This window comes from Musa acuminata, chromosome BXJ2-4 (assembly GCF_036884655.1).
Source record: "Musa acuminata AAA Group cultivar baxijiao chromosome BXJ2-4, Cavendish_Baxijiao_AAA, whole genome shotgun sequence".
Lineage (NCBI taxonomy): Eukaryota > Viridiplantae > Streptophyta > Magnoliopsida > Zingiberales > Musaceae > Musa > Musa acuminata.
The window spans coordinates 6,353,530-6,377,575 of NC_088341.1; the positions used below are offsets into that span (position 1 = coordinate 6,353,530).

Genomic DNA, 24,046 nt, shown 5'->3' on the forward strand with positions numbered 1-24,046 from the left:
ACTGCACCGAGTCACTGGCCAAGCTTGTCGAGGTCACCACCTCTCCATGGGGACAACACCTCGAGACAAAAAGTCAAGACAACGCTGGCCTGCATAAGGATGCTGAGGACATTCCGCTACATGCTTATCGGTGTCATGGAGGCTTCTTCTTCGACAGGTGAGCTGCTCCATGGCCCCATTTGTGTTCGACTTACATATCTATGTAGGACAGGCGTGTGATCACGACGAGGGCCCTGATTTGACAAGAACATTATTCTTCTTCTACCCAATTGACCTGTTTGCTCGATCTGCAGCTTTCAATCGGTTAGCGAAGCTGTTCATGAACATATCTATCAAGGCTGTACCGAATAAGTGACAGGGTGAGGAATTGTGCCCACCAGATTCTTCAAAACGTTTTATTGCCTGAAGACCATGAACCTAACCAGACATCAGTGGCTTAGAATAGTTTGGTTTCCCAACATTAAAGAAACACTGAAAACATGAATGTCATTGAACATTGAAACTACAATCTTTTACTCACGTTTGCTGAATAGGTAAAGGAAATGTAACCTCCCTAAACAAATGAACATCAGAGAGCACCAGTACGAAAGCTCATGCCGTTTGTGATGGTCAGCTCTGCGCAAGGCGATGGCTGAACGTCGAGAGCACCGCCACTCACATCGGCACATGCCCATGCTACTCCCCGTGGCGAAGCCACATCGAGCTTTACATTCGAAAGATGAATTTGAGTGAAGGGAGAGTTCTTGATACCCTGTATTGAACCAGGTTGCTGGATGCGCACGCCCCACACATTTTTGATTGTCAATCCATCGACAACAGGAAGAGCATTCGGGTCGTATCTGTCATCGGGGTGGTCTCCTACATTCCCCGCGATCCTCAGTCCCTTGCGAACATTGCTCAGATTAACATCTGAGATAGTTATGTTTTTTATGAATCCTCCCCTGCCAGAATTGGTCTTTATGTGGATCCCAACACCGGTCTTGAATATATTTAAGTTCTCAGCCAAGATGTTCTCTATTCCACCGGAAGTTTCACTCCCTACAGCGAAGCCAGCAAAGGGGCTGGAACCTGTTAATCGCCGGACGATTATTCCAGAGCTAGGACGAGCATAAGCAATGCCGTACTCATCCCAACCACTCTTCACAGCCACCAAATCATCCCCTGTTGAAATGTAACAGTCCTCGATACAAACATTCAAGCTTGAATCTGCAAGATAGAAGAAAATCAATAATATGATAATTTTAAGGCTTGCACAAGCCAATGAGCCTGATGTTTATGATCACTGATCTTGGCAATGGACATGAAAATAAAGGCACAAGTACTGCAAATAAAAATAGCTTGATCAATAGTCCTTTTCACCCATGACATTAGTGGAATAAAGGATGAGCCAAGATAACATACCTGGATCCACTCCGTCGGTATTAGGAGAATCATATGGAGCCAGGATAGTCACATTTTTCACCACCACATTGCTGCAATGATAAGAGTTCCAACCTTCTTTCAATTTTAAATAACAATCACAAAAGAAAATATGTTCTGTAGAATAAAAAGGAAGAATGTGTGCAACATCCTAGCTCTATGCCTATTAATCAACCAAAAAAGAATATCCAACAACGTTATCATCCTCAATTGTAGCCTCAATTATTACTATTAAGTATATGCTTTCTTGCAGCTTGTTGAACCTCAACATAATGTACTCATGTTCGAACAATTTCAGTGTAACCACATGCAAGGTTGCTTGTGCTAGTCATAGGTGCCCTACAAGACAATCACGTGAGTGATGACACGTGTGACATGATACACACTTTTTTGCTCATTATTTATTTGACATTTTTTTCACTTTATATTACCCGTTACATATATTGTAATGTCTAGGATCTGAGCAGTAGAAATCAGATCGTGATGAAATCATAAAAATGAGACCGATTCACCTTTAAACACAGATCCTAAATAATCCCGGTCATGTGTCACTCGAGAGGGACATCGAGATGATCGGATAGATTGATGTGTTGTATACCCATCCATATAATAGAGGCAGCTGGCCTCATAGTTACTCGTGTAGGGATACTAGGGATACCGCACATGTGCTCATTATAGAATGAGTTCATTGATTGATCCGCTCATGGAATGTTGGATGATTGATGATACCTTATTGTCAGACAACGATTCCATTGTCCCAGTGGTGTATCTGGTCCTTAGACTTGAGACACCAAGAATGTCCTGTATGAGTACTCCACTCTTTGATACTGGACTTATAGGTCTGAAAATTTCAGATCTAGCACAACCGGTAATCGAGAGTGGCAGCCAACCTTACGAGAGCAATTGAGTGTCGATAGAGGATCATCCTCTCTTAGTGTCATGAGAGGAATACTCTATGTGTTCTTGCTCAGACAAATCTTTGGTCAGGGTCATTCGGATTGAGAGACAAAGAGTTCTTCGAGAGAATCCGATTAGAGCGAGACTTGAGTAGAAATCGTATAAGCCTGACAGCACCATGCTCGGAATACGGTCTCTGAGATATTAGATGGATAAGGGACTATAGATACATAGTAACCGACGATTGACAGGTCCAATGGATTGGATTCCCTTGTATCGTTTGGGGACTGTGGTGTAGTGGCCTAATACGTCCTCAATCGATGAGTCGATATGGAGATAATAATTCACTGAGTCGGAAGGAATTTTGACAGGTATGACTCACGGCCAGTTCGATATTGGGCCTAGAGGGTCACACACATATGGTAGGTGTTGCGATGAGTAGATGTTCATATATGAGATATTCGCCGGAGTCCCTATCTTATTGGATATCTAGTTAGCCCATGAATTATTGGATCCTATGGATGAGATCCAATAAGAGCAAATAAGAGATTATTGGGTAGAGATCCATTAATCTAAGTGACTTTGGTAGTTGGATGAAGATCCAATACCCAATAGGACAAGATCCATTAAGGTAAGTTTATAGGGACCTTTATAAATATGAGGGAACCAAAGGGCCATAGACTATACCCCTTTTGATTGCCACTTCCTATTCTCCTCTCCCCCTTTCCTCCTTAGCTAGCAGCCCCTATTAAGGGCGTGTGGACAGTAAAAAGGACCGACCCCTTCTTGATTGTGTGGTGCTCACGATGGGGAGATCTGTGCAACGATTAGAAGAACGTATTCACAACTCATACTGTGTGGATCACCGCTAGAGAGGAGGATAGTTGACCTCCTTTATCCTCTCCCACAGATCTGTAGGTTTTCAGGGATATACGATCTCCCTATGTAACACACATCCCTTAACACACGTGGTTTTTCGGTTTCGTAGGTTTTTTGCGCACTAATCTTCGTACGACGATAAAACCTTCTTTTCTGTAAAAAATTCTGTAATTTTTGTTTTTTGTTCTTCCGCTATGTATGTAAAGCTTTGCATAAATTTTCATGAAATTTGCAATCACAAAAAACATTGATATGATAGTGCCAAGGGGGTTGTGAACCTAACATGGAGGAAGAATGTTCTTCATGTTACAATGTATATATACATTTAGGGTATCTACTTGTGTATAATGATTAAAAATGATAAATGATATTTCAACAAGGATGATACTCAAGGTAACAAAAAATGCTCCATTTACTTAATTAAGTCATGAGTCATGAGGTCATGCACCATGAATGGAAGATGTGGAAGATGTGGCATGCATCCTTGACCCCACCTCCTCTTTCCCTAGGATGTGTGCCACACCCATATTCTCCACTCACATCTTAAGTCACGACTTAGCAGTGACATGAAGCAGTGCTCAAATACCCCTACATACTATTGATAGAACTAGAATAATGTACTCTTAAAGAAAGAAAACAACACTACATAAGGTTGTTTTTCTTAACCTGCAATAGACAGGGTGAATGTTCCAGAAAGGTGAGTCCCGGAAGACCACATTAGAGATGATGATATCTGTAGAGTGCATGAGTTCCAGCAGATTCGGCCTAGTAAAAGGTAGAGTTTTCTGTCTCCACATATTCCACCACACATCACCTTGCCCATCAATTGTTCCATTCTCACCTGTAGCAAAAAAAGCTTGGCTGAGATATCAACTGTTGTATATAAAATTTCGGTTAATCTACTGAACAAGTGCATTCTGAGAAAAGTAACAAATAAAAGAAGGCAGGAGGCAGATTTCCCTTGTATAATGTTGCAGTCAAGGGGGCAAAAAAATGAAATAAGAACAATCAGTTCCTGTTAATTCACAGACTAATGAACTTCTCTAACTCGGAACAATTTTGCATCAAACAATTTGCGAACCCTCTTTTTCCTGCATCACTCAGGCATATTGGAGCTTTGAATTTTCTTTGCCGATGGCAAGAGCTATTTCAACCTAAACTTGGTCATTACACCACATTTCAGTAGCTTATTGAGCTATAATCAGAAAAAACTTGTACAATTTCAGTAGCTTGTTCAGCCTAAAGAAGCCATTTTTGCACACAGCAGTTTGTTAGATCTTATGCTGCTGCCTTTGGAATAGTCAAGCTAAGAAAATTGTACTCTTTGACTCCAAAGTTACTTTATTTTCTACATAGTGCAACTACAGATTTAGACCAACATATGGCAGATACATGTTATTCCGATAGTGACAATTGTAACATACATTAAAAGCATTGAATCCAAAAACACACCTGTTATGGTAACATCCTGAAGTCCATTGCCATGAATCAAACTCATGTACCTGCCACCTGGTAACTCTCGTCCTCTTCCATAAGATGGTAAAGGATGAATCAGTGGCCAATTCACCGTGTCCTGTCACAACCAATAACTAAAATGAGAAAAGATGAAGCATCACCAGCCAAGCTCTACGACTAACGTCCAGCAAGCAAGGTTAAACATCTGAGTTCAGCTGAACGATACACAAATTCGATCCAACATATTCATGCAGCAAATTTCACAAATCAAAGGAACATTTTTTATCCTATTATGCTTCAACCAATAACAAATCTATCCGTTTCTGATAAAGAATAGGTACATAGGCGGTTTTTATTCTTCTCCTCGAAAAAAGGGACATATTCTCGAGGAGGAAATGGGAGTAGAACCTGGGTGGCCTTGATGACGGCGCCCTCAGCGAGGAAGAGCGTCATGTGGCTGGTCAGGTTGAAGGCTTCGGTGAGCCAGACTCCAGCAGGGATGTAGAGAAGGGATCCCTCCGGCACTTTCCGTTGCTCAATGTGGAAGACGGCGCTCTTGAAGGCCGCCGTGTTGAGCGTCTGCCCGTCCCCGACCCCTCCGAAGTCAGTGATCGACACCACCTCCCCCCGGTTCTTCATAGGCACTATCCCGGAGCACGTCTGCTCCTCTTCCGCCACGACAAAGGCGCCGCCTTTCAGCACCGTGAGGAAAATAGCTAACAGTGCCGTCGCCGCCAGCCGCCATCGCACCATTTTCTGTAAGCCACACGAGAAAACAGTAGAGTGAGCGCTCTGTCCAAGATCTTGAAAGGAGGGTTTGATAGAAATCCAACGAGAAAGCTCCAAGGCGAGATTTTTAATGGGAGATTTCTCAAAGGAAGAAAAAAGAGATGGGTTTATCCGTTTCCTTGTGTTTCATCCGCACCGGAACACTTGAGGCCAAAAGAAGGCTTCCAAGATAGATTCTAAAGAAGTGCAAAAGAAATTACCACAAGAAGAAGAAGCAACTCCCAGGATCCAAGATTGAACGCTGTGCAGAGACGAAGATCTACCGAAACCGTCTAACGGAACGTGCGGATTTCCTCCAAAGAGAGATCTTTCCCTTCTTGTTGTTCTATCTTACACGAGGTAGAAGCGTTTTGGATCCGAGAAGAAAGCTCCAAAGAGGGGGTCTATAAAGAAATGGGAAGCAGAAGGATTACAGATAGGAGAAGACGCCAAAGCACGAGGAGTAGACGACCACGGTCCTCTTGACTCCGGTCACAAATGTCGGAGAGTCCGTGTCGGTGGCGGAGATTCACAGCGCTCTCACAACCCCGCCTCAGCCTCGAAATGACGCAGAGTGCTGTCGGGCCTGCCTCCACTGGCATATTTAATCTTCTGCGCATTAAAATAGTTGGGTCTCAGGAGATGCCTGTTGCCACACAGGACCATCTGCACCGACCGCGGTTTGATTCTTCGAAGCAAGCACGAAAATACGGGATAGATTTCGATCCTAAGAAAGCAAAATTTTAGGAAGATTCATGATTTCAAGTCCAGAATTCTTATTGCATAGCGGTAATAATTCCAATCTACAGGAATCTCGAAGAACGATGATCTGACGGGCGGCGGAAGACAATGCAAAATTCACGGACACGGAATAAAGATCGACGCGGAAATTGACCTACGATTTGACGACCGCACTATCACGGTCCTCCAACGATAAGAACAGGCACCTCATACAATGAACGGTAGTAATAATATCTAAGGCTTTATTATATATTATTTTTATAATTAATTATCTTTTCTTTATATACTTTTTTTTAATTATATTAAAAAAATTATATTAATTATCATATATGCTCAATAATAAAGTAAAATGCGTTAGAAGCTCGATAATAAATCATATGATATTTTCATCAATAAAATCGATAATATGAAAAAAAAAAAGATTAAATATTTTATTTTAATAATTATAGAATTTTCAATATAATTTTTAAAAATATAAAAAATTATGATACTGAAGATAACTAATTAAAAAAAAATATAATTAGTCCTGCTTTCTAATATTTAATATTTAATTGATAAACGATGAAAACAATCGTTCCAAAATAAGTGAATTTTTAATTGATTTGAGAGATTTGGTTCATGAATATAAAAATAATTAGATGTACTTACTTACGTCTAAAAAGAATTAAGCGAATACTCAACCAGAATAATTAGATTTTCTTGGTTTTTTTTACTCTGAAAAAAATGGAAATCTCGCTTAGGTGAACGCTCGTTCTTCTAATCGGCCTAATTGTGACTGATAAATACGAGACATAGCGAAATTTCGTGAAACAAATCAAACATGGATAAATATGATGAATTATTTGGGTATAAATCACAAAAAATAAGACGCAAGTTTGGAATAAGGAAAAAATTGGTCTCTCATCGATGCATCGTAAGGTTCCGATATTTTAGCATGCGTAAGCACCAATGGAAGCATCGGTTCCACGCTTTGGGTGCATGACTTGCTCCCTAATCTCTGCTCGCGCGATAAGGTTTCGGCTCCTCTCCTTCCCCTTCCCCTCCTTGTCAACCCCAAATCGTGTGGCTCTCGGTGAACTAAAATCCCTAAATTAACCCCTCTTCCCCCACGAGAGAGAGAAGGAGAGAGAGAGAGAGACGCAGTGGCTTCATTCGCCGCTGCAATCGACGCGCAGCGCCGCCATGATGGCCCTCCAAGCCTTTCTCCTCTTCCGGCCGTTGCCTTCGCCTCCCCCCTCGCGCCGCCCTGAGCGCCTCTGCCCTACCGCTCTCCGTCGCCCCGCCGGCTTCTTGATCCCCTCTCACCTCCACAAATCCCGTTCCCACCGCCGTCTCAACCTCGCCCCCGCTCCCCGCGCATTGCCATCCGAGAACACGGATTCGTTTCTTGAACCCTCATCTCCCGATAAAGATTCCTCCTTGGATGCCCAAGGCCTCCTAAACTCTCAGCTTTCACAAGATTCCGCCGGAGAGAGCTTGAGAGGGGAGCTCGACGCTGCTGCCGTTGTAGGTGATGCCGGAAATGGTGCTGCTTTTGTGGAGGAGTCGGTGGAGAAGACGGGGACAGAGAGCAGGTTGCCTCTCATGTTGTACTTGATGGGAGTCCTGGCTTCGGCTAGGAAGAGTTTGAACGCGTTGTTGATGTCGGAGTGGCTGAGCTGGTGGCCCTTCTGGAGAAAGGAGCAGAGGCTGGAGCGGCTGATTGCCGATGCCGATGCAAACCCCAAGGATGCTGGCAAGGAGAGTGCCCTTCTTGCCGAGCTCAATAAGCACAGGTTCAGCTGCGGCAATTTTCTTCTCTTCTTCATCTATTTGCCATGTGAATCGTTTTTCTTGTTAACAAGATCATTGGACCTGAATTGATGTTGTCAATGGATCATTGCATAAAGTTGCATTTGTCTACATGTTCTTCTACGTGTAACAGTGAGCATAATTGTATGTTAGATATGTAAGCGTTATCTTATCATCCAGACTTCTTCGAGGGAACAGAATCCACTTAATGTGGGTTTTTGTGCTGTCTTGAAGAAATTTGTCATTGAGGGGATGAATTGGATTAACTATCTCACTCAGCTTCACTTGTATGCCCCTTTTTGTAGTCACATCCAATCCTACTAGGAAGGGTTATATATAGAAGGGCTTTTTATTATGTCTCGGGGTTCCTTAATGTAGTTGAAATTGAATTAGAGTGACATGCATAGGTAATCATACTATTCTAGATCATCAGGCAGAATCAGATGCTTATGTGATGTATTAGTGCATAACTGTCTTCTTTGTTGATCTGATCTCATCACATCTGAAATCTTCTGGCAGCCCTGAAGCAGTCATCAGACGGTTTGAACAAAGAAATCATGCAATAGATAGCAGAGGAGTTGCAGAATATCTTCGAGCTCTTGTTGTAACTAATGCTCTTGCAGAATATCTTCCAGATGAGGGTTCAGGAAAACCTTCCAGCCTTCCTACACTGGTATTTTTGACATCATTTTCGTCTATATATTTTTTTGCATCATGTGTATGCATAGTCACTAAGCCAGTGAGAGTATCATGCAGTAATTAATAATGCATTCTTTTGTTTCATCAGTTTTTGTTTTGCTTGTCTTTCCTTTTATTTTCCCTTGCATTTCCCCCTTCCTATAAAATTTTATATGAGCTAACATAAGTGTAATCTTTATCCACTTATATCATTCTATCTACTACTTGCATCATTCTGGTTCATAGGTGACTTACTATTAGTTAATTTATAAAATTTTCTTGGCTAATATCATATTAAGGTCCATAAATTCTTTTAGTATCATAACATGTTAAAAACCAGTTTTAACTCTTTTTTTACAACTTTCATCATCTGTTAATTAGGTTGTTTCTTTACCTCATTGCTTGTATGTTAGAGCTTTCTAATTTTTAATACAAATATTTTGCCACTTATGTAACATATTCATGATTAACATTCTATAGTGCTGTCTCTCCACTTATGTAACATGTTATGTTAATAGGAATTTATCTGTCAATGGTTACTGCTTCAGCATACATGAATTGCAGGGGAACTGTGAACATAGGAAATACAGAAAGAAATGCAGAAAACAGTGTGCATTGATGGGATTTTACCTTTTCTTTTTCATTATAGTTGTCTTTGTTCTGGTATGCTATATCTGAGACCTCTCTGATCGTAAAATAATTTTATGTCAGTAGTTGCAAGAGTTAAAGCAACGTGCATCTGGAAATGAGGATGAGCCATTCTTGAATCCTGGAATATCAGAGAAGCAACCACTGCATGTAGTTATGGTAAGATTGTGGCCTTTCAATTTATTCATTTCTATCTTGAAAATGAATTCTACTATTCAAGGACACATTATTTCCCATATCCTGCAGTTTGCTAAATCTTCTCTACAGTTGATTTAATCTCTAATGTTTTATGTTTTGCTTCACAGGTTGACCCTAAAGCATCAAATAGATCATCACGATTTGCTCAAGAACTCCTCTCAACCATCTTATTTACCATTGCTGTCGGTTTTATGTGGTATGCATTGCATTTATCTTCAAATTTATTTGTTCTTGATGGAAACATGCATAGAATCACTATAGCTTGTCATCTATCTAACCAAGTGTTAACTTATACAATCCACCTCCATTATTTACTGTCAGTTGTCCTGGCATTTTTATGTTTGGTGCACTAGAGTTATTCCCATGAGTGATATTAATTACCTAATATAATGAATATGTTCTAAGAATATGATCCTTTGTTTCAGGATGCTGATTAGAAAATGAAGACAACAAGTATGGTGGAGTCAGTTTTTTTTTTAATTCTTTTAGTTTTTTTTTAATTTTTTTTACACAGGAGGAGCAAAATAGGTTTTATAGATACATGGATGGAAATGGAATAAATATCAATGTCCACTGAAGTTCAGTTAAGAAAGTTATCTTGGTGAATGACTAAGTTGCGTATTTATTCATTATGGGATCTGCCCGGGACTCCAATGTGTTGTCCTTGGTTTTATAGCCTTAGCATAACCCAAATGGCAAGACCAAAATGGTGCTTGTGTCAATAGTCTGATTTTCCTAGTTGGTAACTCCAAAGTGCAGTCCTTGGTGCTAAAATCTTGGCATAATTTAGATAGGAAGATGAAATGGTGCTTGTCATGGTTTGTCATAAAATTCATAAACATGTATATGTCTGTATGTGCACATATACAGATAATAAAGTGGGATGGTGTTACTCGAGTAGCTATCTGTCGAATAGTAGTCTTGTCAAAACTTTTCCATACAAAGTTGTTCATCATAGCTTAACATAGGAGGGATTTTAATTTTAGTTTAGAGGCTAGTGATGATATAGAATAGGACAAAGTTATTTGGGTTAATAATATGATATACATTCAAGGGCATGAGAAATTATTGATTATTAATGTACTTTTCTTTAGAGAAAAAGATTGCCATTTGCTGCATAGAAACCTAGAATCTCCAATCAGATATTCTTTACACATTATGGTCAGAACATAAGATTGGAACAGGGACTGGGAAAACGTATTATAGCTAGCCGTTTATTGCTTTTAAAGTACATCAACTAAATCATAGAAAGGGATTTGGCTCAAGTGCAAAAATTCATTTCCATTCTGTAATACAAATTCTCTGTTGAAACAAGGGGGTCCATGAAAATTGCTGCTATATGGTTGGTTTGAGATAGTTTTCCCAAGGGTCTTATTAATTGATTCCTGTTTTGGACAAAAAGAATGCAAAAAATAAATCTTGTTGTTGAGAAACAAGGTGGTTAAATCCTTTGCATGTCCAATTCTAGCTTGGGAAATAAGGGTTGGCTGAGGTGCTTGGCCACCAACATTAACCTTTGTCATACCTATTATAAACATCTCTATGGTTTATGCTCTGGAGCTAGGTCAACTCACTTGGAAGCTGAGGCATCTTTACCATCCAGATTCCAGATGCCTTGAAGAGCACAAGATGAGTTAATATCTTAGAAGCAATTTATCTCATTTTCTTGGATTTAGCTTGTTGATGTTTGATAGAGAGAGAGAGAGAGAGAGAGAGAGAGAGAGAGAGAGAGAGAGAGAGAGAGAGAAGCGATTTGGGACTAAGAAGTTTAGCATGCATGAATGAAGATCCGTACTAACAAAGATAATATGGAGAATAGGATAGGATTCTCATGAAAGAAAAAAAAAGGCTCTAGTATCGAAACATGTAACTCTCAACCTTCTATACATCTATGTATGCTGCATATAGTATTATTTGATAGGACATGAGTTTTCTCATGAGAACTATATTCAATAATTAATTTGAGTATTAGGGTGAGATTTCACTTCAAAAAGGTTCTTTCTCCATCTTATTATCAATTTTCTCTTGTACAAATTGGGGGAGTAATGATTCTCCGGTTTGTAGCTGGTGCAAATTTATACACCTGCCACATGAAGAAACTGTAAAGTCCCAACTCTTTGGTGTGGCAACAATTATTATTGCAATTGATCTATGTTGATGGAAAATTTATGTGCTGAAGAAATTGTCATGGTTCATCTGCACACCTGATTGAATTTTCTCCAGAAAGGTCCTGATTCTACATGTTAGTCCATCGAAAATGTCTCTGCTCTTTGCTGTCCTAGTGATCGATTTAAGGCAATCTTTTATTTTCCTTCTGGATTCATGGTTTACTTCTTTTCACTTCATTATTTTGGAGTATTGCTTCTTGATTTCACAATAAGAATAGGAGAACTCCTGAAACAAATGGATGAGAATGTAGAAAAATTATATTCGATTTGTGCAAAGAAATATGGATACTTGTGGTCTATAAGGCACATGACAAAAATTATGGAATACAAATGATAGAATCAACTATAAGCTACTTTGCCAGCTAGGTTCTCCTGTGTCATAACGTTCTTATTTGATTCTTTGTCCCATTGCAAACTTTCTTAATGCTTAAGATATCATGATTTTTGTGCTCTTATTTCTGTAAGTGTTGTCACCAAATTTTGCGGATTCACTTAAAATTGCTGATTTGATTTGCATGTTATTTTGATTGCAAGGGTGTTGGGTGCAGCTGCACTGCAAAAGTATGTTGGGAGCTTAGGTGGTATTGGGACATCTGGTGTTGGTTCAAGTGCCACATATGCCCCAAAAGAGTTGAACAAAGAAATCATGCCAGAGAAGGTAATATGATCCTCTTGTGCTTTTATGTGCTTGCAATGGAGGTGTGACTTGTATTGAAAATTTTCAAATATCTGAAATAATTCATATGCCATGTTGATTTTGGTCCATTATTCTTGAAGAAAACACAAGACAATTTTTTGCAGTTTTTTCTTTTTGATTGATATGTGCACATGGATCCTAATGTATTGTGATGAATTGTTTGACAAGTATATGGCAGTTTACCTATGCTATATAAAATGATTATTGCTATTCTGGAATCTCATTAACAGAGTTAAATGTTTGCAAATAAGTTGCATATCCTTGCTTTGAGTAACATTGACAATTAGCAAAAGGCTACGTCAAAAAGATTTTGACTTGTCATAATGGTGATGCAGCCTGACTTTTTGTGCCTTTAGAACTTGTACAGACTACAGAGCAAATCACTTCAATCACTCTACCAGGGTTTAGACTTTTGATTTCCATTTTTGTGTTTTAGAAGACCCTTTATCCTTTAGCGGAGTTTTATTTCACTTATTGTGCTAATAATTTTGAGTTGAAGTGATATATATATATATATATATATATATATATATATATATATATATATATATATATATATATATATATATATATATATATATATATATATATATATATAGATGATAGTACTCTTGAAGTGTATGTATCTCTCTGTTGATTTTAGATTTGACATGTTTGAGGGAAGTTCAACTTGGAAGAATGTTGTAAAATATATTAATTTATGGTTGAAGATATTTTTGTACAGTGAATATTTTATGCAAACTGGGATTACATTTATTGAATATAGCTTTTCTTTTAGAAGGATATTGTGCTAAGCATGTTTAAATCAGTTCTTGCTGTCCTCATTATTGTGATCAAATTTTGTATTGTAATATTTTCAAAATTTTTATTTGTAATTGCTAATCTCTTAATTACTTTATCATGAAACTGATGTTTTATCAAATCTATCTTGCTTGCTTATATTTCAGTTTCTAACATAAGCATAGAGGGGATCAGAAGGATCTCAGATTGTTCTACAAATTCTTGTAATACTTGTGCAGAATGTTAAAACCTTTAAGGATGTAAAAGGTTGTGATGATGCAAAGCAAGAGCTTGAGGAAGTGGTTGAGTATCTTAAGAACCCAGCAAAATTCACTCGGCTTGGTGGGAAATTGCCGAAGGTTCGTGCAAAATTGTTATACTTGCGTAGTTCATCTGCATGTTTTACATATGTTTTCCAAAATATATAGGTAGAGTTTTATCTTTTGGCATCTTGCCCATGTGCTGCAACTGTTTGTTCAGTATCATTGTGTAGCTTAAATCTAAAGACCATTTGAGGGATCTGATAGGTCTAAGATTTGAATCTTGTTTGTAATGTTTAATCTTGTCTTTGGAGTTTTGATCCATGATATGCCTCTGTTATTATGCCAGACTGTGATGATGATGTGCACCTTTTACTTATTTAATTCGGAATCAAGATTTTTACACACTTCCAATATTTGTTTCTTTTGATATATGAACATGGAATATGTTCTTTCATAGGGAATTCTTTTGACTGGCGCACCTGGCACTGGAAAGACTTTGCTCGCAAAGGTGAGAATATGCCTTCTCCATATTCAAAAGAAGTTATCTGTGTATCCATAGATAAACTGTTGTTATGTGTTTGTACATATGAATGCATGGCATTGTGATGTAAATGACTCAGATAGGTTCCATTGGCAGCTTATTTTAGTGTAGGTTGACAATAACACTCAAGCCAGAGATATATTAAGTGACTGACTTTTAGCTCAATAGTTCCACTTATTTACAGATATTTATGCTGTAGATTAACTTGGTTGACTGGTGGTGCAACTAACTTGGCCTAGGTAGCTTGTTGTATTGGTGAGTGTGTTTGCTGATGATCTGTAATTTGGAGTAAGTTAACTCAGGTGACAAATCCCTTCTTCAACATAGAAGAGAATTTGCATATGACAAAATTAAATGATCAAGGAAATTGAAGTGTCATTTTCCTTTGTATTCTCTGCATATGCAGAGAAGAGAGGTTGAAAATTGCTGTTTCTTTTTTTAAGTGTAATAAAGGATTATCATGTCATATCCCGTGGGTGCATGATGAGTTAGTGGGCAAGGTCAGAATTACATTGTTCATAACTGAGCACCTGCTGAGACACACCAGCCACAAACATTACAGTGCCAAGTTTATCAGTGTGTGCTCAGCTGCTCCGCCAATATTTTTATGAATGGCACGGCTTGATATGTATATCTGACATTCAAAACTTGCTGGCATTGCCATATTGGTGAATTCTAACATCCGGTTACCCTCTGGCATTGCCATATTGGTGAATTATAAGTTGTCATTCTTGGTAGTCAGTTCATAATTTGATATACAGACCTTATAGGTGCAAGTTCCCTTTATAAATCAAATAAAATTTACTGTTTGTTATGCGCTGTATTATTCTATCACAATGACCAAATCTTGTTCGCCACAGGCTATTGCAGGTGAAGCTGGTGTGCCTTTCTTCTACAAAGCAGGTTCAGAATTTGAGGAAATGTAAGAGAACCTACATGCATCAATGATCTCCAATTACATGCTATACTTTTGGTTTAACTAAATGTAATTTTGTTTTCCTGAGCATATTAAACATGTTGGAAAAGATGGATTTCATTCATATAACTTCCTTGCCAAGGGTCTGGTTTATCTCGATAATTTCCATTCCCAATTGTTATCGTGGGTAATCTATTTTGATGCCATTTTGAACCTTGTCTGCTTTTTCCTGAATATTATCACAAAATGGTCCTCGCTTTAGTATACATGCACTATCTGACTTTGTCCAGTGGGACAAGGCAAAAGTTGTCACTAACTTGTATATTGCTTTCATCTTTTTAGTGGTAGAAATAAATTGTTGTTATTGGTACAACATTACCTGTTTTAGATAGCTTTCAGGTACAACTTAAAACCAGCATTCCATGTCCTTTGAAGTAATTGAGAATTTCATTATTCCCATTGATTACCTTTCAACAGGGTTTACAAGATGTCTTTATTCTAGAATATCAAATTAAGGAACTTCTTGTGACTTACCTTTCATGCCAGGTTTGTAGGAGTTGGAGCTCGTCGTGTGCGGTCATTATTTCAGGCAGCTAAAAAGAAGGTAGACTTCGGATTACTTCTAGATTTTAATTGATTTATCTACTTATTAGTTATGATTTTGTTATTTCAAACATGATAACATCTTACCTTTGGCATTTGATTGTCATAATAAGGTTATCTCTTATGTTGATTAGTTCTTTCTTTTCTACTTAAAAGAAGTTAATGTGACAATTAACTTCTAGATGCTAACACTTATATCGGTTATTTTTATTATCTGAAACCATCACTTATTAATTACCAAAAGCTATTATTTTGAAAAGTGATGTATGTGGCATCTCATATGCAATTGCATATGCAGTGTGTACAGCTTCATGGGGTGCTTATGCATTACACATAGGTACGAATATGTGATTGCGTGCTGGTCTATATTTTTTCCTTATTTCTACTAGTTAACAAGGTTGATACAAGTATGCATTTGGTTTATGCATCTTTCTTTACAAGTTTCTTTTAACTTATCACTTTCATGTTTTCATATGAATGTCATTGCATAGCTTTTTTATTTGTCCATGGCATATGTTTGTTATTTATCTTTTGTCCATAGAACGTGCTGGTCTATATGTTCTCCTCTGTTTGTCTATACATTCTATCTATTTTAATATGAATGTGCACCCATATAACTTGTGCTATGCAGTATCTTGACCACTTGCATTAGGCATAGAGTGGCCACTTCAGAAAAAGAAGTTTATAAAAGCTGTATTGGAAATTATGTGATTCAACATTCCTGTTACCATTTCTGTTCAAATAAAAAAAAATGAAAATTGTAAACATAAAAATCATATAAAATTTCCAAGGGTAATTGATCCAAACAATTTGCCAATGACATATGGGATGTTTAAATTAAATCTTTTCATGGAATGGTAAGGTGTAGCATGAAAAGTATGGTATTAATTTTTGATGACATTGATTATTTGAATTGGTTTTGGCCAGATGTAGGCTGAAATAAGTTTGATAAACACCATTGACTTGATTTCAAATAATCCTTGGTTAATATGTTTTTCTAAGCAAGATTTTAAAAACTGATCATACCAGTTGGTACAGTCTGGTTTTAATAAGTCCAATGGCTAGCCAGTAACGACCAAATAATTTCACAGGGTTTGGTTGAGAGACGAGATTAGCACCCGGTAAGCTTATTGCATTGGGCTTAGCAAGCGGTAAGCTGGCCATCACCCAAGTGTATCAAATTGCTGAATTGTCATCTTTTTCCCACTGACACAATTGCTCCTCGTCTACCTTCTTATTGTCTGATGACCAGTGATTTAAAAAGCTTTAGGCGTCAAGGTCCAAAACGCCCGAGGCGCTCGCCCGAGCGAAGCGAGGCGCTAAAATATAAAAATATATAATATAATTAATAAATATAATTATTTAAATAAAAATATGATGTTAAATTAAAAAATCTTACAAAATCATAATATCACATTAACAAAAAAAACTCAAAATTCAAAACAATGACAATAATTTCAAATAAATAAAAATTAATAGTATTAAAATCAAAATAATATATTATTAATCTAATAAATAAAAAAATATTGTTACTAGTATACAGTTAACAGAATACTGTTAATATACTACTAACAGTATACTATCGAGTCGATGTGAGAAGAGGCAGCAACGAGCAACGGGAGCGGGAGAGGCGAGCGGCGACAGTGGCAGCGACAGCGGTAGCAGCGAGCAGCGGGAGCGATGAGCGGTGACAATGGCAGTGGCAGCGATAGCGGCGAGCAGTGGCAGCGACAGCGGGAGCGGCGAGCAACGATAGTGGCTGCGGTAGCAGCAAGCAGCTGCAGCAGTAATAGTAGCAGCGAGCAGTGGGAGCTGCAGCGGGAGCGGTAAGCGACGCTAGCAGGAGCGGCGATAGTGGCAGCGGTAGCGACGAGCAAGGTTAGGGTTGGGGAAAGTCGCGAGAGGGATGCTGGGAGACTGATACCGATGCTTTAGTTGGTTCAATCAAACCAATTGAAGCACCGGAGACCGAACCAAACATAAAACATTGGTTCGGTCGCCTGGTTTAACCCGGGCGCTCGCCTAAAGCGCCCGGCGCCTGGGCTCGGGCAAGCACCTAGACATGAAGCAAGGCGCTCGGGCCTCGCCTCGCCTCGCTCGAGCGCCTATTGAAATCGCTGCTGATGACAGTTGTTGTTGTGCCCCTTCTTTTTTTTTTTCTCTTCCTTTTCTTTCACTTCTCCTCCCCACTAAAATTGATGAATCACCACCTCCTCCCTACTACCATAAGTGCTTCTCTACCTGCTATTAGTTTTTACTGGGTTTGACAGCTGACCAGTATATGGATTGTCTATTATCCAATTCGGTCTGGAACCATGCTTACCACCCTATAAGCTTGTTACGCTAAGCTTATCAAGTAGTAAGTTGATTGATGTCTGGCTAAACTAGATCATTTACAACTCGGTACTGTCACAGACTTATCTGGTTTTGCCTAAGTTGTGCATCTCCCTTGCATGTTCGTCCACAAAGGATCAATCTCTCCGAAACCTCTTATGGTCCCATAAGGATCTACAAAACAGAAGATGGATTAGAGAAAGCGTATAACTCGGGATCCCATAAGCAGACATTTTAGCAGACACTTGATAGTCAATACAAATTACAAAGATAGATTTTTTAAGCTCTGAATAATCACATGAGAAAGGGTCCAAGGTGGTCCATCACAACCAAAAGTCCTCACAAGTGCTCACATGACACTTTTGTGGAACAGCGAATCGGTCCTAGACAATACCCCAAAGGCTCATTCAACCATGTGCTACTTGGTTAGCTCTAGGATGCTATACTAGCTGGCACTCTGCACCACTTTGCTGAACTAGAAAACTCCTAAAATGACTGCTTGGATATCTTGTTCTTAGCCAGTTTTGCCTCTACGTGACTACACACAACGTCACAACCTACACTTGCAAGACTAAAACGGTCACAAAAGTTAACCAAAATGGGGCATCAAGCCTATTGTTAGTCCTCTACATGTTGTGCCAAGCATAAACAAAATCGAAGGATACAAACATATGCAAATATTACATCGAACACTCTGTGTACAGATTTGTCCGTGACAGTATGGCTAATTGTACTTCTCATTCTTCTATTTTTTTTTCTGTCTCTTCTCTTCTTCTTCGTCTTCTTTAGCTGCCCTGCATCTCTTCTGCCTCCTCATACTTACCTTCTCCACTTCACCTCCTCCTTTTGTTGCTGTTACTATGCTTCTCCTTTGCCTCATACTTAACTCCTTCACCTTCTCCACTTCACCTCCTCCTTTTGTTGTCATGACTATGCTTCCCCTTTGCCTCATACTTAACTCCTTCACTTTCACATCTATTTGTAGCTTTGTGACTACTATTGATTGGTTCAGACCAGTATTGACACTTCATATGATATCAGTACCAGTCCAGCCACCAACCAGAATTGATAACAGACCAAGTTTTTAATCCTTGCTTCTTAAGTTCATATTATAACTGGTTGAATGTACAAAAAATGTAAATTGATATAGAACTGTCTAAACGGCTCCCTTCATGTGGTTCCTTCAAAACTTGATGCTACTCACTGCTGCTTAAAAAGAAAATCATTTTGTCCTCCAATCTGTTTTATTTTAAAAAATTTCAAAAATCCTTTGCTTTTGCCTCTTGTTCTTGTTGTTTGAAAATTCCAGAAGATACTTGAAATGCACACAATTTTTTTCCTTCCGAATGCAATTTCAGTTTTTTCCTTCAGGCTTGTGCTATGATACAAGTGCACAATTAAAGTCCAAAAAACTTTGATTGTAAAGAACTTCGACATTTTTTCAATTGTAAACAATGTCAATACATTTAAAATTCAAAAAATTGGTTGAGGTCAATATAAATTTTATCTACACTGCAGTGTGTAGATGGTCAATCTCCATTTTTAATTGAAAATTTCAATAAATTGGTCGAGGACATTATATTTATCTACACTGCAGTGTGTAGATGGCTGATCCTCATTTTTCTCTGCGTTTTCTCTGACTTTTAAGTTGAGAATTTTTTCTTGATAGCCATTTTCTACATTTCCACTTAATTGTTCAAAATTTTATGATCTCTTTTATATTTTTTATGCAATAAGAACAAAAATGAGCCTAATTCAGAACTTTAAAATCACCGCATTGTCTTTAGTTCAGCCATTAGTTAACTAAAACTAAAACTGAGACTTAGGACCATTATGGGAACTTCCATACATGTAGATGCATGCATGTGCACATAAGAAGGGGTAAAAAAAAGAGATGATTACCAATCCTCCGTATTGTCATTCTCTACTAGCAACACAATTCTTTTCATAATTCAATTCTCTGCCTTTTGTCAGTCTGAAATTCTTGGCTACCCTCAAGCTAATTGGACTAAAGCTTGTCAATTTTCATTGTCATAGGCACCTTGCATCATTTTCATTGATGAAATAGATGCTGTGGGTTCCACTAGAAAGCAGTGGGAGGGACACACGAAGAAAACATTGCATCAACTGCTTGTGGAAATGGATGGCTTTGAGCAAAATGAGGTACATCATAATGCGAAATGGTATTGTGTTTTCAAGTGCCAAAACTATGCTTCTCAATCTCTGCTACATTCCTTTTCAGGGAATAATATTGATGGCTGCTACAAACTTGCCAGATATACTGGATCCAGCATTGACAAGACCTGGCAGATTCGATAGGCATGTAAGTTCTATCAGTTTTCTGTACATGGTATACTCGTGGTGCTATAGTCCCATTTGTTTCTACAAAAAAAGTGAATAATAATAAAATAAAAATGGTTCAATTCAAGTACTTAACTTTTAGATTCTTCCCTTTCTGGCTTGTTACCTTATGCTAGTTGTGACTGAAAGTATAGGAAATATTGAGTGAACATTAGATGTGCAACTCGAATACCAACTTTTCAAATTGAGTGAACATTAGATTTGCAACTCGAATACCAAGTTTTCAAATTGATTTTTCTGCTTGGCATTGTAATATATTCTGAGTGTTGGCTATGTTGTCATGCAAATTGGCTTAAACAATCAAGAAGGTTAGCCTGTTGCTTCAAGATCATGCTACTGAAAAGCCTACAAGTCATTATGGTTGTATCAGATCATGATTATGACTTTTTCTTGTGGTGTTTCAATTGAAGGGCATTTGCACTACAGCCTGGGTCTCTCTTTTTCCTTTTTTTGGTGATAAATCTTGAATGTTATGTCTTTTGACTTTGTTAGCATAATTATGTTACAAAAGATTAACTATTTATTGTGTCATCTTTAGTAACATAAATAATGCTTCTAGGAGAAGAAAAAGCTACTGGATGGAGCCAGCTTTTGTTCAAGAGAATCATATATGTTTTGTTTCTTTCATGAAACTGAAAAAATGCAACTTGCATCAGAGCATGTCTTTGGGTCATGCCCCAAAGGATATAAGCCATTTTCGTTTTTTTTTTCTTTTTGGGTGTGATCAAGCTGAAAGCTAGTAGTGAAATATCGTGTAGGTTTTTTGGATAAGTTCATAAGATATGAAGGAAGTTCAGTAGCTATGGATCTCATATTACGAAGATTAGCAAGGTTTTGGATGTGAAAATCATATTGGAATATTTGACACGCTAACCTAGCTATGACCCTGCATGGGTCTAAACTGATCATGGGGTGATAGAATTGTGTTTGGCTAATAATCAGATGGTTATGTATCCCAAATACTCTATATTTATTTTTGAAAATTATGGATCATATTGTGTATCTTGTTGAAGTTATCCTGACAGATATAGAAAGCAGTACCTTTGAAATTACCTAGCATAGAATTTTTTTTCTAATATTATCTGAGAATCATAATGCTCGCTGCTCATGTTGTTACTTCTAGAGCAATATATGTTCAGGAATTGTGTTTATTTATCGTTAAAGGTGGAAAGGAACTATACTGTCTATGCACTAAGATCTTTTTATGCTTGCATAATCTTATTTATGATACAATGTTGCTGGATTGATTTCTAGGCTTGGTGCTCAAAAGATTCTAACAAAATCCACTTTCTAGATTGTTGTTCCGAGTCCTGATGTGCGGGGTCGGCAGGAGATTCTGGAGCTTTACTTGCAGGACAAGCCATTAGCTGATGATGTAGACATAAAAGCAATTGCTCGTGGTACTCCTGGCTTCAATGGTGCAGGTTGGTTGTTTTAGTTTCTTACTATCTCGAGTCCAACCTCTAATGCAAATAATTATCAAAAACTCGAATGAGAAGGTACTTCATTTCCAGTTGTTCAACATCAGGGAAATTATTATTTCTTAGTAATGGAATCAACTAAATTTATTCTGCATTACTTGTAGATCTTGCAAACTTGGTAAATATTGCTGCCATTAAGGCTGCAGTAGAAGGCATCGAGAACATAGCTGCTGCACAATTGGAATTTGCAAAGGATAGGATAATTATGGGTACAGAAAGGAAAACTATGTATATATCTGAAGATTCAAAGAAGGTTTCCATGTCATTAATATTACTGTTACTATTATTTTGAATTAACCCTTTGTCATTCTAGATAAAATCTTTCTTCTGATTCTTTTTGTCAATGCAAAAGGTACTGACAGCATACTTTCTTCTTTCAGCTCACTGCTTACCATGAGAGCGGTCACGCCATTGTTGCACTCAACACTGACGGTGCTCATCCTATACATAAAGCGACCATTATGCCCCGAGGTTCTGCACTAGGGATGGTAACTCAACTTCCTTCTCAAGATGAAACATCTGTTAGCAAGAAGCAGCTATTAGCTCGCCTTGATGTCTGCATGGGAGGGAGGGTAGCTGAAGAGCTCATCTTTGGTGAAGACAGTGTCACAACTGGTGCTAGTAATGATCTACACACTGCCACAGAGCTCGCTCACTATATGGTACCGTGTCTCTATCTTTTAACACACCAGTACTAAATTTTTGGATATCATTTTCTTACTATCTGCTACCGAGCAGGTCTCAACCTGTGGAATGAGTGATGCAATTGGCCCAGTTTATGTTAAGGAACGGCCAGGTTCTGAGATGCAGTCGCGGATAGATGCAGAAGTATGTTTTCTATAATGAAGTTATTTCACATTTCTTGTGGTTGAACACTTTAATGTTTCTCATGATTTTTTCTTGAAAATTCAGGTGGTCAAACTCTTGCGAGAAGCTTATGATCGAGTTAAACAGTTACTAAAGAAGGTTTGCCTCTTGATCTATAATTTGCATCGAATGTCTTTTAACATGGTGCTTAATATTAATCTTCATGGTCGATGCAAACCAACTGGACAGAAAAAGTCTTAGTTTGTAGCTCATGTTGATCAATTCCTGTTAAAGAAAGTTTCTTTGACAAACCAAAGGTTACACGTGTGGCTGATTATCTTCATTGCATGCCTTGAAGCTGAATTTTCGGATAGGTATTTATAGCATCTCATAAATTTACTCCGAAAGTAAAGTCAAACAGGGAAAATTTATCACAGCTAGGATATTAGTATGCACTGTCAAAATTTCTCCACTTTCTTCAATACTCGGTGAAGATCTCTGACTTTTTAATAATTATGATATTCTACAAGCAAATCTAAGAAATCTAAATGTTTGAACAGAAAAGAAAGAAACACAAGTTTATAGTAAATAATAGTCTGGGAGTAACATGCCTCGAGTGTCTTTGTTCCTTTTTTGTTTTATTTGTGATCTCCTGACAACATTAGGCTCTCTCTCTCTCTCACCTAAATTTAACTCTTTCTTTGCAGCATGAAAATGCGCTGCATGCGCTGGCTAATGCACTTCTCGAGTACGAGACTCTCAGTGCGGACGACATCAAACGAATCCTCAATCCTTACCAAGAAGTCCAACTCCCTGAACAGCAAGAGGAGCTTGCTTTGACCTGAACGGCGTTGTCTTGACATATTTTTTCGGTCTTTCTTCCTTGTAAACTAATGTACAGTAATGCAAACGTAGGCCAATTTTTAGACTAGTTATGATAATTCTTGGCATATATATTGAGCGTTCAAGGAAGATGTGAAGTTATTCTTTTCAATTTCGCATCAAAATTTGCAGGGAAACCGAAGGAACCAAAATCCTTGTTGGTGGGGTGTGATTTGTCAAACGTCGGTCAATCAGAGAGTCCACATTGACATGAAAAAGGAAGAAAGCAGATGTGTTTTTTGAGTAGGGATGGGATCTGCAGAAGACTTTTTGTTCATTTTAATATTATTATTATGAAAAACCTGTACAAAACATGGGACCTTTTCGAGAAATAAGAACTCGTATTTATTCTTGATGATCATTGGATTTGAAATCACGGTTGGAGATTCCACTCTTTCTGCAATTATTCCTAGTTTTTTTTTTGTTTCTCGTTTTTTTAGTATTGTGTAAATCCCCCACTTTGCTTTTCGTTTTTGATTACTGTGTAAACCACAGATTACATGGATCAAAGATAATTATCCCAAGGCATTAGTTAGGTTCACTCCACCAAAACAGGCAGATGTTTCACGACTCCAACTAATCTACAATGGCAGGAGAGAGCCTCGGTAGAGAAAAACCGGCTATGTTCATTAAGATATAACCAATAGCCAATGTTGGCTTCTCAGCGGCCAAGTCATCGAGTATGTAACATCGTCCTACTATTTATTTTACCTCTAATACCGGCGGATTTGACAGGTCT

The 24,046-nt window shown here is 38.1% G+C and overlaps 2 protein-coding genes across 3 annotated transcripts; one reads left to right on the plus strand and one right to left on the minus strand.

Annotated features, from left to right (window-relative positions):
* Positions 1-432: 432 nt before the first annotated feature.
* On the minus strand, positions 433-6,083 carry LOC103980945 (probable polygalacturonase). 2 transcript variants are annotated; one of them, XM_065103259.1, is made up of 7 exons: positions 5,853-5,991; positions 5,640-5,764; positions 5,059-5,406; positions 4,648-4,768; positions 3,862-4,036; positions 1,402-1,472; positions 433-1,206 (listed from the first exon to the last, which is right to left on the minus strand). In XM_065103259.1, the coding sequence occupies exons 3-7, from the start codon at positions 5,401-5,403 to the stop codon at positions 569-571; spliced, it is 1,350 nt and encodes a 449-aa protein (XP_064959331.1). In that variant the 5' UTR covers positions 5,404-5,406; positions 5,640-5,764; positions 5,853-5,991; the 3' UTR covers positions 433-568. The 2 variants fall into 2 exon arrangements, with proteins under 2 accessions (XP_064959331.1, XP_009395761.2); XM_009397486.3 differs by having other exon boundaries at positions 5,640-6,083.
* A 1,040-nt stretch (positions 6,084-7,123) lies between these two features.
* On the plus strand, positions 7,124-23,419 carry LOC135609713 (ATP-dependent zinc metalloprotease FTSH 9, chloroplastic/mitochondrial-like). Its single transcript, XM_065103257.1, has 17 exons — positions 7,124-7,934; positions 8,470-8,623; positions 9,343-9,435; positions 9,582-9,670; positions 12,177-12,300; positions 13,359-13,478; positions 13,840-13,890; positions 14,784-14,845; positions 15,386-15,443; positions 19,814-19,939; positions 20,019-20,099; positions 21,432-21,561; positions 21,723-21,871; positions 21,999-22,280; positions 22,357-22,446; positions 22,531-22,584; positions 23,133-23,419. Exons 1-17 carry the CDS (start codon positions 7,342-7,344, stop codon positions 23,268-23,270), a joined length of 2,394 nt encoding a protein of 797 aa, XP_064959329.1. The 5' UTR covers positions 7,124-7,341; the 3' UTR covers positions 23,271-23,419.
* Positions 23,420-24,046: the final 627 nt, after the last annotated feature.